Genomic DNA, 15,891 nt, shown 5'->3' on the forward strand with positions numbered 1-15,891 from the left:
TTGTTTGCATGTTTTGCTGTTTTGAAAAGTGCACATTGAATTGCGGTCACACGCTGTAGTTCAGGCTCACAGTCATGCGGTTATACTCTAGAGCAATCGCTGTACTTCCACTCTGTTTAAAGCCCCTGTGGCTGTGTCTCTGTCTCATGTGCACGGGATAGCAGTGCGTGTTGAAAACCGTAAGCCTAGACCAGGGCCCTAGAGGACCAAGGTGTTCCATGCTTTACAGTCCATGCAGATTGTGTCTGTCGGATTTGTGTTTGACATAGTAAAGCCTAGCTAGGCACGTGGTAACAGCGTGGTGTGCTGTGTGTGCTGATCTCAATGCGTATTGACAGGTACAGCAAACAGAGTAGCTGTCTGCTCTGCCAGGCTGGGTAACTGGGTCACATTTCTTTGTTCGCAGCGCTCTCTCTGTCATACATTATGAAAACAATGTAATGAAAGACAATGGCCTTCCAGCTAAAGCTATCCCACCAGAGACGGTGGCAGACACCAGCGCTGTCTGACCGCTTGTGATTCCGGTGTGCCGTGCCCAGGGAGATGAACGAAAGCAGCATGGGATTGCTGTTGCCCTGTCCCTTTTTTGCCTAGAGCCTTGTTGAGCTCTGTAGTTTTATATAGATGAGCTGAGCTGTCACATTCAATAGTGTGTGCACGTGCGTGCGTGCGTGTGTGTGTGTGTGTGTGTGTGTTTCACACGCTACTCCCATCAGCTCTATGGCTTTGTACTGTAAATCAGGCAGATTTCTGTACCATGTACCATGACAGAAATGCCCACTGCTGTCCACCAGCAGACACGCATTCGGAAGCCTGTGTTTACACTGGGAGCTCTTGTGTTTACACCAGCTGTGGGATCTCTGCAGGCTGCCTTCCTTTTCGAGGCAGGGGACTGTACACAGCTACTGGGCAGCAGGCTGTTAATTTTGGTACGGTGAACAGGCTGCTGTAACAATGTTTTTTTTTTTAGTCTTTTGCTGGTCAGTTGCAAAGGCATTGCTTCTGATTTGCTGTGGCTTCTCCAGACTGACCAGGGTAACTAGATCAGTATCATTCCTGTAGTGTGTTCCTTGTTTTTGCTTATTGTAATAATTGTAACCTGTGGATTTACAAGGTCGTGCTTGTATACTAAGCAGGATTACTGTTGGAAGGAATCCCTCCACGATCATTTGCATTGCCCGGTGGTGTACTTTTTTTTTTTTTTTTTGCTAATTGACCCATTCAGTGTGGGGACAGGTTTTACAACATCTGTGCAGCAGCAGCAGCAGAGAGATCTGCCGTGCATATCTGGGTGCAGATGTTGGCAAAGGTGAGGAGCTTGCACAGCAATGGAAAGCGATGCAGTGCAGGAAAGGGACACTGCATTAAATCATGCCCTTTTACTTCACTACTCAGGGCACGCTGTCGTAAAGGAGACGGTTCATCCTTTTTATCTGGCTGATGAATTGAAGTAAGACGGGCAGCTTTTCCTGCTGTGTTTCCCTGTGTGTGTGTGTGACTCAGCCCTCCTTTCTGCTCTCTGTTTTGAAGGCAGTTTCAGGGGAGCTCTCCCTCGATGCTCTGCTGCAGATGTCCAGCCTGCAGGTCAGTGACGCCATGAGGCGATTCGGCTCCAGCTCTGAGGAGTGCTCCCGGCTCAACGCTGCCCTCTCCTGTCTGAAGAACGCCTGTAAATCAGGTGAGCTGGGACAGACCGCCTTCTCCAAAACAGGGCAGGTTAAACTTCAGGGATAAGCGCACTTTTGTTTTTAAACTGTTCAGTTTTAACAAGCTCAGAATGTTTGCAACCTGTCTCAGAATGTTTGCAACGAGCCCTCCAGTAAGAGTGCTACTTACTGAAAGACAGTGACTGCAGCGTGCGTGCGTTCGTGTGTGAGACCAAGTCTTTGAATTGATATTGAAGACATAAAAAGAGTCTTACTGGGTGCGCTTGCTTCTGCTTAAACAGGCTGGCGTGCTTGTTTTTCTGGACAGTGGTTAATACAGTTTAGAGGAGGTTGGAGGTGGATCTCAAAGTGACCAGAACATCACTGCCTGCCTGTGATGCAGAGAGTCCAGTCAACAATACCGTCAGTCTACTCCTAAACTTGAGTCTCACGAACAATAATACTGTTGCATCAGATTTCCTTTTTGCGTGTATGTCTGTGTATGTCTGCGTATCTGTCTGTGTGTCTGTCTGCGTATCTGTCTGTGTGTCTGTGTGTCTGTCTGTACACCTCCCCTCACCGTTCTGATTGAATAACGCACTTCTCCCTCACCTTACAGGAGGAGAGCTCAGAGAAGACTCCTGCCAGTGGAGCTCTTCAGAAACGCAGAGACGAGAGAGCAGCAGGGCCCCGTCGGAGCAGCTGTCCTGTCCGGGGGGGTCTGTCTGGCCGCACAGCCCCTCCCCTCTCGCTCGCGTCCCGTGCAACCAGCCCCGTTCCATCTCGGTGTCTGCCATCCCCACCTCGGACTGCCCTGCGCCCTCGCACCCGGGGGTGTACCTCTATATGGACCCCTTCTCCCCCTGCACGCCCCCCCTCACGCCCCCCTCCAAGAGGAAGAGCAAGCTGAAGCCCCCCCGCACGCCGCCGCCCCCCTCTCGCAAGGTGCTGCACCTGCTGCCCGGCTTCTCCACCCTGACCCGGAGCAAGTCCCACGAGTCCCAGCTGGGGAACCGCATCGAGGAGGTGCCCCAGAACAAGTACGCCACCTACTGCTTTCATCCCCTGTCTCCCCGCCGTGCCCGCTGCACGTAGAGAGAGACGGTGTCCGGTGGTAGGGTTTGACCTTTTCAATTGTGTTCTGCAATACAATACAATGCAATGCAAATGTATCTGTATATAGCGCCCTTCACACTATGGCATCCCAGAGAGCTGTACAAAATTTAAATACAGAACGAGAGCTCGTATGTGCAATGCACTCCAGACTGGACCAATTATAGGAAAGCTGTTTTCAATAATTATCAATAATAAATAAACACAACATAATGTTCTGTTGTACTTTAACTCCTAACCACTTTTGACTTGGAGCCAGAACCTCACAGGAGCTACAACATGCTATCGGGCAGGCTGAATCTAGTTTTGTTCGAAGAAATGATGACATGCATTAGATACGGTGGTTTTTAAGCGTAATTCAGTGCAATATCCTGCAATATTCAGGGAACAGGGAGGGGGTGGAGAGAAGATTCCCAGATTTAAGGACCTTATTTAGGAGTGGCTTTTGCAGACAGTTTTCTTCCCTTGGTGTCTGGAGTCTGGCACACTGCAGTTTATCATCCCTAATTGCTGTTACAGTGGCCAGAAGCAATTAGTTTTATCAGTGGGTTGCATGCTTGTTTCTGCACCAGGAGGTCAGCGATTTCTCCTGTTTGTGGAGGCTCTTCTTTAGTTAGCTGTTTGTTCTTGAGAGCCAGACTGAGACGCAGTGTTATTATCAGTAAGGACTTCTGATTCTGTGCGGTTCTACAGCTGGGAGTGGTCCGGATGTTTTGCTTGTTTTGTTTCTGACCGTTTTGTACTTCATTTCAGTGTCTCCCCTAACACAGAACTGTCAAAAAGAAGAGCCGAACAGTGCAATACCCAATAGTTCTTACCAGCAGTTTGACTTTTTAACCCGTTTCAGTTCCGTTATTTCTCACAGCTTTTTAGAAAAGGCTTTGATAAATAAATAAAGTGTAAGATTTTGTCTGGCTGACTCATTTTTGCTTCAGTGCAGTCTGTCCGTACGGAAGCTGTCAGAATAGATTTGCACAGCAGCTGCCCCTGCATGCATGCCTAATCCAGCCTCTCTTTCTCTTGCAGGAGTGGTAAGAACAAGCTGCTCCTCAGCGTGCAGATCAACGGGGGCGGTGGCTGTGAGGACGCTCCTGCCCGCTCTCCTCTGGTCTCCTTGAGATCGCAGTGCCACCCCGCCCCCTCTCCCGCTCCCGCGGCCGGCTCGCACCCTCTCCCTGGCACCCCCACACTCCTCGACGAGTACAGCACCCAGAAGAGTGGGTATTCACACCGAAACAGCTGAAATATATGCAACACACACACTCGCAGACACACGCACACTCACAGACACTCTCACACACACACACACACTCATTGATAGAAAGGACATGGGGCAGGTATGCATTAGCAGTGTCTGTTTTGAAGAAAGGTAAAACTTACAAGAAGCTTAAGCGGACAAACCTTTGGGCTTGTGCCGTCGTAATGCAAGAGTTTTAATCAGTGCACTGTTGAAGGCACCAGCCGACACGTCCGCTTCCTTCGTTTACCTGATATTTCTGATTAACAGCTGCTTTCACAGACCCTGATTGGCTCGAATCTTGCACAACCTGCTGTAATGTTAACTGAGGTGAGGTAGTCTGTGACTAGATCTGATCAGGGTCTGTAAAAGCAGAAGTGAGTTGTGGATGAACAGTTTTGACTGTTCTGATGTCTTCTCGTGTATCTAAACGTATGCCAGTTTAATGGGTATGGGCAGGAATGGCTGGGTTTGTTGTTGAATCTCTTGCCTTACTTCTCGCTCTTATTTCCTAGATAACATCCAGCGTGGGTCCCCGCAAACAGCAAGAAGGGATATCGGGTTAGCAGTCACACACAGGTGAGCAAAGAGGACAGTTACCCTGTTTGCATGTTTCCACGCTGAAAACTGTGTAATAGAATCAGTGGTTAACGGAATCGGAGAATACACGCCCTCTGCTGTTCAAGCGCTTTATTGAAACGAAGGTGTACAAGCATGATCGCGTGAAGAGGTTTTCACGCTAAACCCCAGCTGTTGAAGACAGTGGGGTCCTGGAACTCTGCAGTGAATTACCAGTCTGTTGTTTCTCTTGAAGGTTCTCTACCAAGTCCTGGTTATCTCAGACGTGCCAGGTGTGTCAGAAGAACATGATGTTCGGGGTGAAATGTAAACACTGCAGGTGAGGCTCGGAAGCACACCCTGGGGTACTGGAGCAGGACATGCCAGAGTGGGGAGTGGAGGAACCGGAAATCAAACCGCTAGGTTAAACGAATATGCATACAAAATGAATTGGTGGAAATGTCCCTCTTTCACACAAAGACAAAAGTAACCATCTCCTGTCTGCATGCCTACTGCAAGCTTGTAGCTTTTTAAGTGTTGTTTTTACACATTGCAAAAATAAACTCTCGACTGTTCTGTTTTAATAGTTTGCATGTTGTTTTTTTTTTTTTGCTTCTTCTAGATTAAAGTGTCATAACAAATGTACAAAAGAAGCTCCTTCCTGCAGAATATCGTTTCTTCCTAGTAAGTTTTATTAAAGTCACTTTGTATTTGCAATAGATATTTAAGTGGATTTCTAGATGTGAGAGTCCGTTCCGATGAACACGGGCTCTGAGGACGGTACTAACCGCTCTGCTCCCTTATGTCTTTCAGTCGAAAAAATCAGAAGAACGGAATCGGTACCTTCGGATATCAATAACCCGGTAGACAGGCCCGCGGAGGCACCTCAGTTTGGGACGCTTCCGAAGGCGCTGACCAAGAAGGTAAGATCAGCAGTGAGGCTCCGAACGGCAGCCTGTCCACTTCCGAACTGAACCAGGGGAATAAACATTGGGAACAGAGTGATCTCGCCAACGAGACTCTGGACCAGGAAGGGAACACAACAGGGACCATTTTCTTTTCATTTCCTGTAATGTTACAAAAACAAGAAACCAACTTGCTTGAGGGGGGGAAAAATAAAAAAAAGATTTAAAGAAAGACTGGCTTTATGAGCTGCTCGTTCTGCACCTCCGGACAACAGGAGGGTGTTCAATGCATTGAAGCACAGAGCACATGACAAAGTATATGAATGGAAATGCTGGCTCGGAGGTGAGTCGTCGGAGCTCCCAGGTGCTCCAGTGGAATACCTGTTGTATGTCCTTTTATCTTTCCCTTTCCAGGATCATCCTCCAGCAGTGTGTCAGCTGGACTCCAGCAGTAACCCGTCATCGACCACTTCCTCCACCCCCTCCTCTCCAGCCCCCTTCCAGCAGTCCAACCCCAACAGCGCCACCCCGCCCCCCAACCCCTCGCCCAAGGGTCACCGCGACAGCCGCTTCAACTTCCCCGGTAAGTGGAGAGGCTTCTGCGCAACACAATACAGCCCGTACACACAATACACACCACACAGTTCAACACACATTGCACACCACACAATACAACCATGACAGCCTCTTCAACTCCCCCGGTAAGTAGAGAGGCTTCTGCGCAACACAATACAGCCCGTACACACAATACACACCACACAGTTCAACACACATTGCACACCACACAATACAACCATGACAGCCTCTTCAACTCCCCCAGTAAGTGGGTTTGCTTCTGCACAACACAACTGCACACAACTTGCACAAACACAATACACACACTTGCCACCGCGACCGAACGGATTTGAGATCCCCTGCACGGGGGGCAGCTGCCGTGCACTAGGAGTCTAATTTCCGTCCCTGAAACGGCAGGAATCTGCAGCACAGCGCCATGACAGCGCAGCGTCTGTGCCCCGTTTCAGTTCTGTACTGGACGCGCAGGCTGCAGTAACTGTGCAGAACGCTGTGCATTGATTGTAATGGTGTGCCCTTCTTGTGTGCATGCTGCATGCTCTAATACAAGCGGGGAAGGGGCTGGTTTTCCTGTCTAATCATCATACGCATTTGTTTATTTTTTAATGAGATGTATTCTTGCATTTTATTTCTTACCAAGCCCCCTGTGTTGGCTAAGAGGACAGCTGACCTCCAGGTTTAGTTTGTAGAGGCTGGCCAAGGCTGGTAAAAAGTACATTAATGCATTGATACATTTTAGTGATATTTTTATTTCTCCAATGTAACAGCTAACCCATTGCTAATTATTTGGTGGATAGTGATTGCTTACTACTACTTCTCTAACCTAATATCTCTCTCTTCTCTGTGCCTGTGGTTTATTCTTTTAAAGCTGCCTGCTACTTTCATCATAGACAACAGTTTATTTTCCCAGGTGAGTCATTCTTCCTTTATGATCAGCTGGATTAGCACACCTGTCCATCTCCTTTCCTTGTTCGTTTTGCACAGAAATCGTCTCTGGTTACTAGATTTATTTCACCAATAATTTTTTTTTATTATTATTAATTTTTTTAACCACCCAATCATAACATACAGAGCTGGAATAAAGTTGCTACAATGTAGAGTGCTCAGTGTACTGGCACAGAACAAGACATTGGGAGTAGATGATGCAAAAAGGAAAAAAAGCCCATATCATTAACTATGAGTGTTGGGAAGTGAATAGTGTAATGCTGAAGCATGTACAAGGAACCGCAGTGACCTCTGGTGGCCAGACAGCCTCACCACAGGTGATTATTTTAGTCTGACCAGTAGGTGTCACTGCGGTACAGAGCAAGATGATTTCTTAGCAGCAGAAATTAGGGATCTTAGACTAGAGGGAAGGTCTGAATTGTATAATTACTAGGAATTGCAGGACATCCCTGGTTGTTTATACTGATGTACCGTCTATAGTTCAATATCTCTTATCAAATCTTAATCACAGTTCAATTTATTATTATTATTTTTTAGATGTGCCCGGTTCACCACTGCCCGTGATCATGCATACTGAAAATCCAGAAGACTCTGTGTAAGATTGTTAATATTCAATATCTTAATATGTAACTCGAGTGAATTGTATCTCAACAGAAATTGCCTTTATTACAAAAGGCACTGCTGTTGAAACGCTTGCTTTTGAAATGCGGAACATGCTTTATCAGTACCTGCTAGCAAACATCCTGTCAAACCCCTCTCTCCCCCGCAGTGCGGTTCAGCCATCAGAGACTGAAACGGAAGAGCAGGAAGTGGAGGTAAGTTACATCAGGGGGTTGAGCCATGTTGGGTAGAACCAAAAAAATAAAATCATCACACTGGATGTGCGTTATGTTGTCAAATCCTGACCATCATGTGTAAAATATCCTGCTGGGTGCATTAAACTGAAGAGTCACGTTTTAGACACTTGCTGATTGTGCTAAATTCACGCAAACTAGGGGCTGACTTGGGGGTAACGGTAGCGCTCGCCATGTAGTCAGCCATACAGCATGATCGAGTAACAGGTCAGTAACGCTCTGAAGTTAAAGGGTTAGTGAAGTGTGCATTCTAGCCCAGTTGCTGGATTTGTTACAACCATGCCCTGAATTACCTAATCGAACAACAATTACAATCTGCAATTAATGTAATTGATAAAACCTGATGTGGAATGGCACTGAAGGACCGGAGTTCTGCGTCTCTGGTTCAGTGAACGGTCACGTTTTAATCTGGACCCTCCTCCTCCTCCCCCTGCAGAATGAGTCGGAGGAGCTGGAGGAGGGCGAGTCAGAGGAGGCGAAAGGGGAGTCGGAGGGGGAGTACGAAGCAGACGAGCTTGACGACCTCCCCAGCTCCCGGTGCCACTGGAAGGGGCCGATCTCGCGCAAGGCCAGCCAGACCAGTGTCTACCTCCAGGAGTGGGACATCCCCTTCGAGCAGCTGGAGCTGGGGGAGCTGATCGGCAAAGGCCGCTGGGGCAAGGTGCACAAAGGCCGCTGGCACGGGGAGGTGGCCATCCGGCTGCTGGAGATCGACGGCAACAACCAGGACCATCTGAAGCTCTTCAAGAAGGAGGTGATGAACTACCGACAGACGCGCCACGAGAATGTGGTGCTGTTCATGGGAGCCTGCATGCACCCGCCCCATCTCGCCATCATCACCAGGTAGGTACGCACCAGGGAGGGAGAGAACACTCCCGCTGCAGAGCAGCGACATCTTGAATTGGTTATTATAGTGCACTTTTTTCTGGTGTCCTGAAACATGTGGTATCCCGCTTGCAGCTTGTTCAGAATACCGCCGCTAGAATTCTGACTAAAACCAGGAAAAGTGAACCTACTACCCCTGTTCCCTGTGCAGGATAGAATTGATTTTAAGATTTTGCTGTTAACTTACAAGGCACTGAATGGATTAGCACCTAGTTATTTGCAGGAGTTACTGCCCCCGTATCTTCCAAACCGCACTCTGAGATCACAGGATGCGGGGCTGCTGGTTATTCCTAGGGCCAACAAAAGCAACACGGGAGGTAGGGCTTGTAGAGCTCTGAAATTATGGAATGCCGTGCCTTTGTTTGTCAGGGAAGTTGGGACCGTTACAGTTTTCAAGTTTAAAAACACACTTTTATAAAATGGCTTTCTTATCTTAGTGCGTTTTGATGTAACTTTTTAAAATTGCTGCTTTTGTATAGTGTGTACTGTTATTGAAATGGTCTGACTGTGGCAGTTGTATGTGTGACATGCTATACAAATGCATTGTGGTTTGTTCTTTTTTTCTGCTATGTACTGTACAGTGCTTTGCGATATTTTTGTATAAAAAGCGCTATATAAATGCAAAAAATAAACAACTTCCACAAGTTCTCATTTAATCCATCTTGTTGTTCTAAAAAGTCTTTCTTTTTTTTTTTTCTTTCTTTCCCTTTCAGCTTCTGTAAAGGACGGACGCTCTACTCTGTTGTGAGAGATGCCAAAAACACCCTAGATATCAACAAGACCCGCCAGATCGCTCAGGAGATCGTGCAGGTATCCCGTTCTGTCTTTAACATTGCGAGCACCGTGTGCTGCGGCTGAGGAGCTCTTCCAGTGCTTCCCTCACACTGTGTTTGGTTTCCTTAGGGAATGGGCTACCTGCATGCGAAGGGCATCGTCCACAAGGATCTCAAGTCCAAGAATGTGTTCTACGACACAAACAAAGTGATCATCACGGATTTCGGACTCTTTGGAATATCTGGAGTTGTACAAGAAGGAAGGTAAGAGTACGTCAGGAGCAGGGTTGGAAACAAGACTCCAATTGCATAACAGTTACAGGTTTTAATCCGCTCCAGTGTATAGGTAAAGGGTGCCTTGTTAAATAGTGAAACCAGGAATGGGTCAGGCTGCTATGCAATGGGAGTCTTTATTTCCATCCCTGCTGAGACTTCGGTTTGAGGGATTAAGCATTAACCTCCTGTGCTGCATGACGCTCGAAGTGGTGAGTCCTAAAGCACTGCCCCTTGCCGCCCTGCTGCAGGAGGGAGAACGAGCTGAAGCTGCCTCACGGCTGGATCTGCTACCTGGCCCCGGAGATCGTGCGTCAGATGGCTCCAGCGAAGGATGAGGACAGGCTGCCCTTTTCCAAAGCCGCCGACGTTTACGCGTTCGGGTAGGACCCTTCTTCCAACGCGTCGAGACCGCTTACATGCAAAATATTACGTTTTTTGCAAAAATGCGGAAATTCACCTATGTGGAAAGTCAGCCGCTATCAGCACTTACTTCATTCTTGCTCCCCCCTCCTTTAGGACGATTTGGTACGAGCTGCAGGCCCGTGATTGGCCCATCAAGAACCAGCCGGCCGAGTCCACGATATGGCAGGTGGGCAGCGGAGAGGGCATCAGGCAAGTCCTGGCACAGGTCAGCCTGGGCAAGGAGGTGACGGTAAGAGAGCCGGGAGCGGCACCAGCCTGGCGATTTTCATTGCCTCTTCCTGCTTTTGTTCTGCTACTGGATTGCTAATAAGGGAAACAAGCCCTGTGGGGCAGACTGTGTAACAGGAAGGAAAAAATAAAAAAGGATTGCATGTTGGTTAAACCCCAGAGTGGATTGCTGAGTGAACGGAAAATGTGAATCACATCTCTGTGACCTTTTTAATCGTGTGTGTGTGTGTGTGTGTGTGTGTGTGTGGTGCTGGGCAGATAACTATATCATTGGATAACCTTCCTTAGTCTACTTAAGGTGGAGCTAATATTAGAGAGTACCAGGAAATCAGTTTGAGTCTCAGATTTAAAGTTTTTTGTAAAGTAGGTGTAATGCACAGATGTTTTTGGTTCCTCGTTTCCGTTTAGGAAATCTTATCAGCGTGCTGGTCCTACGAGCCTCCTGAACGTCCCACCTTCACTCAGCTCACAGATCTGCTGGAGAAACTGCCAAAACTCAACAGGAGGCTGTCCCACCCCGGCCACTTCTGGAAGTCTGCAGAGTACGTATCCTAGAGCGAAGGTTCAGGGCTGTTAACACACACGAGATCGGTGATCTGCACCAAGCGTCGGAGCTCCCCCGCAGTGCCCACTGTCCGGTCCCGTTGCTGTAAACCCTAAACACTAACGCTGTGAGCCCGTGCATGAAGCTGCTATCCCGCAGGAAAAAAAAAACAAACTAAAAACCAAAGAGGAAACAGAAAAAAAACAAAAGCAGGCGAGTGTTGTTCCTCTTGTGTTGAACAGAGTGCTTGTTATGTCAAGTTGAAATGATGACGTACATGCATTCTTGAGTACAGATTATATTACTTCGGGGGTCACAATGAGCTTTTGCAATATACTGGTGTACAAAAAAAAAAAAAAACTTTCCTAGGTATCCAATTGAACCTGCATCTATTTTTTTTATTTATTTTTTTTATCGATTTTTAAATCGATGTATGGATTATTTCTTTTCATGAAATGTGAGAGATGGGTTCATGAATGGAATCACAGTGGTGTTGCATCCTCACGTCTCCCCGTCGTCCACGTGACGCACGCTCTCCTGTGTGTCTCGTATGCTCAGTTCAGTGTGGAGTGCTGAACGGCTCCTCCAGTGCCCTGTGATGCTCTGTTCACCGCTATTGCGTCAGGAACCCTCCTTCTCCAGTGCTGTGCACCTGCCCCCCCCCCTTTTTAATACCACTGGACCTAAAACAGACTGCCGTCCATCTGTATTGATGCAGGAGGCTTTACTGTACTGTAAACTGAGGCTGAGGTCAGCTAGCCAGACAGCCACTGAAATCTATTTTATCTTTTTTATCATTTATTTTTTATTTAAAAAAAAAAAAAAAAAAAAAAAGGTTTTCATTTGCATGTGTTTTTGCCTGCATGTGTGAAACCTAACCCTGATATGATGTAATGAAATGGAATCTTCAGATGTGTCAGTTTGAGAAATGCGTGGGGGGGGGGGGGGGCGTTCTGTCTTTACATTATCAGGCTAACTCCAGTAGAACTGGCCTCGTGCATCATCATGTTCTTGTGCATTTGCTTTTCCGTAGGGATTTACAATTAGCCGTGCCAAAAATCCATATTTTTTCAAGCGGGCTGCAATCTGGGTTTTGCTAGGTGAGCCACCATCCTGTTTTAAAATCCTTGAATTGCTTTTATAATGCTGAGTTCAAGCAGGGAGAAAACTCATAACAGCCCCTTCATCTGATTGCACAGCTTCCTAATAAGCTCGCCTACAGCTGTCGCCAAAAGTGTAACGGAGGTCACAGGAAAACAAATGTGAAAGTTCGCTGTGTGTGACCGGGTCTGAAACCTGTGTCAGTTCCTTGTTTTTCAGAAGTACAAGCAGAAGGTTTCAGGCTTCAATATTAGTTTGAAAAAGAGAATCACTTCAGTAATTCTCAAACGGGGTGGGGCAGGTACACTTTTTACATATTATATTTGTTCCGTACTCTGCAAAGTTATATAGTTTTACATGTATGAAGAAAACTGTACTGATTGCTTTCTTTGATTGGAATAAAAAAATAATAATATGAAACAGCAGATATATTCTGGTGCATGATAACATATTACAGCAAGCCATCTCGTTGTGTTGCATCTTGTGAAAACTCCCTAGTGCTTCTGAAGCCTCTGTTCTTCATCATCATCGTCATCATCATCCATTCGCAGAATCATTTTCTGAAAGTGATCCCAGCAGATTTACTCACTTGCCTGTCCTTAGCTTTTGGCCACAGCTGTACCCTGTATACCCATGTGTGCAAACAGTTGTGATGTCTGTTTTTTCTTTTTTATCCTTTTCCAATGCCTGTTCTTGTGGTTCTCTGATGAGCCTGTGATGTGTGATTCCCTACCAACCCCCCTCTGGATATCTAGACATGCCTACCTGACTGGTTAACCTCTCTGGACATTCTCCTCTCCTCTCGCCTCCTGACTTGCCCCCGCCCCCCTCCTGCTCTGCCTGTCTGTGTGTCTACCATGCTGATAAACGCTGGCACCATTACTGTCCGAGCGGGCAGTGCTCTCACCAGGGCCTGCATTCTTACTGCGCGGTCATTTACAAATGCAATCCCCCTTCTCTGTCCCTGATCATTGTAATACAAGTTCTGCAAAACTAGCATGCCACCATTTTCCTTCTGTGCCTCTCTGTCGCTCGTTTTGATCTGCTGTTCTTTCGACTAACCTGCCTTCCTGTGCCTCTTTTTTTTCTTTTCTTCTCCTTTTAATAGGTTGTAGCTGTCGGAGGAATAACTGCGGCTGCCTTGCATTGCTTCCAAACAAAGCACTTTCCTCCTAAACTACAACAACAAATCAACCGCTGCTGCTGCTTCCATTAACAAAACAAAAAACTAATCCATCTTCCAGCTGGAACGGTCGGACGTGACGACGAATCGGCCAGCTTGATTAACCCCTTCCTGACCTCCTTCCCTACACGCCTTGTGTTTTTGAAGTCCTTGTCCTGGGTCTGATCTGTATGCAGAAAGCGTTCCTTCTGTAAACCAGTGTAATAGGAGTATTGGTAGCAGAAGCTGGAGCGGTAACAGGGGACTGGTTTCTTTTGTTACAGCAGCACTGCTTCTTTTCTATAAACCGCTGCAAAGTAATCGGTTCATGTGAAGCAAGTTTCGCAATACTACTGATGGAACGAACGCCACGGAGAGCTTTCATGACCGCTGAACGATTGGAAGATGAATGAAGGGAGATTTGATGCTCTATCTAGTGGAGAATCAGACTTCCACTGACGCTTCTCAGACACTCTTGAGCACATACGAGACGGGACCCCTTGTATGATCTGTAAAGATCACATGCACAGGCTCCTGTGGGTGAAGCCCTCGTGGCTTGAAGCGATTGTGCACTGCTGGGCCCAGTTTCATTTCGGAGGGCACCGTTTATCTAAAAATCCATATTCATTTTTAATACAGGCTGTCTGGGCTGTCCTTAACCCTTTCAGTGTGAAATCCCGTTGGAATCTCACGGGACTCCTAGGGCCCAGTCTGAGGTTGTGTAGGAATATATTACTTGACTCTCGTATGCTCAATAAAGGAGTTCCTTCAGAATTCAGGACTGAAAGGGTTAACGCGTCTGCTCCCTGTTTTTTTTTTTCATTTCCTCCCTCCCTGTTTAATTGCCCCACCCCAGCACAAACTGTAGCAAAGCTGTCTTCCGGTGTGAAAGGCTTGGCTTGGTAGTCCTGGCTGTGGATTGATTTACATTTGGAAAGCTCAACAAGGGAGTCTGAAGTTTGTGAGTGTGTTTTTAGAGGGTGAGGCAGTATGTGCCACATTGTTTAAAAAGATTGCATTGATTAGAATAACTAGCTCCTGCTTAAATAGCCTGTGACTGCGCTTCATTGAATTAGGGCTCTTCCTCCTGTCAAGTGCATGTTAGAATACGCTCTAGCACAAACCACTCTGTCTCAGCAATACCCTCCCGTGATCTCCTTACAACGACTGGTGGGGCAGATTAATAACAAGTGCAGGAGCACATACGACTTTGGAGCTCCCCTGGCATGGAGGATTCTCCAGCCGTTCCTTCTAGCTGTGTGTTTGAATGTAACATTACGGTAGTTGCTGTTGCAACAGAAAACGACAAGAGCATATGTTTGTTTGTTTTGTTTTGTTTTTAAACGTTTGGTTAAAGTCTTAAAACATGCATCATGAATGTAAAGTTCTGTATATGATATTTTGTTTTCTACTTTTTACACAGCTAGGTTGTAGCATTTTTTAAAACATTTTTTTTTTCTGGTACTGATAAAAGTTGTGAACAGTTTTGAAAGACGACTGAACTCAGCTTGCTGTGTTTAATTTTTTTATTATTATTTTTTTTAACAGAATTTTTTCAAAGTTTTAAATTATTAACCAAGCTAAATAAAAACAAATAACATATTTAAAGAGAAGTTTGCCGCTAGAGGGGCAGTCTTAAATTGGTAGAACATAATTAATAATAATAATAATAATAATAATAATAATAATAATAATAATAATAATAATAACCTTTCAAAACTGTGATGAGTTTATTTGACCGGAATGTGACTGGATAAGGGCATCTGCGAAGAAATAAATAAATAAATAATAATCAGACCAGGAGGTTATGTTTTAATCTGTAAAAAAATCAAGAAAGAAACCCGTTTTGGATTTTAAAAGGTGCCGTTTTTAACACAGTAGCGTGTGCTTGGATGTGGAGCAGTTCTTCATGTCCTCCTTCCTAGCGTTATGTGGATCTTCTCAAAGCGTGCAGATTCACCTGTGTACCTGCTGCACACGACACAGCTAATGTTTTAAGCAATGTTACAGTAATGGTAATTCAAGGGAAGATAACAACAGTGTGTTCAGTATTGCCCCTCTTTTTAGATGTAAAAATATTTTAGTATTTTTTTTGGTTTTGTTTTTGGAATGTGATGTAAAAATGTGTACAGTATATAAAAAAATAATAATAATAATTATTTTTTCTATAAACTGGGGTTTGCCTTCCTGGAGTCTCTATGAATGAATGTATATAAGACTTCGTATTAACAGGTTCGTTGTTAGTTTGTGCAACCTTTTATGAGTGCACTGTATGCTGATGAGGAACTCTCCCACACTCTCCCCAATAAAGAAAATTGCCACTTCACATTTAACATTTGTGTCCGCTGTCTGTTTCTGCTGATCATTTAGAGGTGTCAGGAATCCTTTTTAATTGTCATCGCTGCTCTTTGTTAATCGTACACCGCTATTCACTATACCACAGTACAGAGATGGAAATAAGACTCCTATTGCATAGCACTTTGATCCAGTACAGGTTTTGCCCCAGTGTGTCTGATTAAACTCGCAGCAAAACCAGGAATGGAACAAACTGCTATGCAATCGGGAATCGTATTTCCATCCCTGTTACACCCAGAACCACATGTGGGGGAATGTGAACAGACTTGACAGAAAACAAAGTGTGCTTCTGTTTGTATAGCATGCACAGTTC

General features: G+C 45.9%; 1 protein-coding gene across 6 annotated transcripts in view; it reads left to right on the plus strand.

Annotated features, from left to right (window-relative positions):
• Positions 1 to 15,556, plus strand: part of LOC117429544 (kinase suppressor of Ras 1-like) — a 38,215-nt gene extending 22,659 nt beyond the window's left edge. For 3 of the 6 annotated variants that reach the window (XM_058997884.1, XM_058997888.1, XM_058997889.1), the window contains 18 exons: positions 1,531 to 1,678; positions 2,266 to 2,686; positions 3,786 to 3,976; positions 4,512 to 4,575; positions 4,811 to 4,894; positions 5,177 to 5,238; positions 5,368 to 5,477; positions 5,874 to 6,042; positions 6,901 to 6,942; positions 7,515 to 7,572; positions 7,747 to 7,792; positions 8,268 to 8,674; positions 9,430 to 9,526; positions 9,620 to 9,753; positions 10,014 to 10,145; positions 10,282 to 10,417; positions 10,825 to 10,958; positions 11,994 to 15,556. In XM_058997884.1, the coding sequence (XP_058853867.1) occupies positions 1,531 to 1,678; positions 2,266 to 2,686; positions 3,786 to 3,976; positions 4,512 to 4,575; positions 4,811 to 4,894; positions 5,177 to 5,238; positions 5,368 to 5,477; positions 5,874 to 6,042; positions 6,901 to 6,942; positions 7,515 to 7,572; positions 7,747 to 7,792; positions 8,268 to 8,674; positions 9,430 to 9,526; positions 9,620 to 9,753; positions 10,014 to 10,145; positions 10,282 to 10,417; positions 10,825 to 10,958; positions 11,994 to 12,060 (2,502 nt within the window). In that variant the 3' untranslated portion in view covers positions 12,061 to 15,556. The remainder of the gene's footprint in view (positions 1 to 1,530; positions 1,679 to 2,265; positions 2,687 to 3,785; positions 3,977 to 4,511; positions 4,576 to 4,810; positions 4,895 to 5,176; positions 5,239 to 5,367; positions 5,478 to 5,873; positions 6,043 to 6,900; positions 6,943 to 7,514; positions 7,573 to 7,746; positions 7,793 to 8,267; positions 8,675 to 9,429; positions 9,527 to 9,619; positions 9,754 to 10,013; positions 10,146 to 10,281; positions 10,418 to 10,824; positions 10,959 to 11,993) is intronic. The other 3 variants (XM_058997885.1, XM_058997887.1, XM_058997886.1) reach the window with 3 other exon arrangements.
• The last annotated feature ends 335 nt before the right edge of the window (positions 15,557 to 15,891 follow it).

Source organism: Acipenser ruthenus, chromosome 24 (assembly GCF_902713425.1).
Source record: "Acipenser ruthenus chromosome 24, fAciRut3.2 maternal haplotype, whole genome shotgun sequence".
Classification (NCBI taxonomy): domain Eukaryota; kingdom Metazoa; phylum Chordata; class Actinopteri; order Acipenseriformes; family Acipenseridae; genus Acipenser; species Acipenser ruthenus.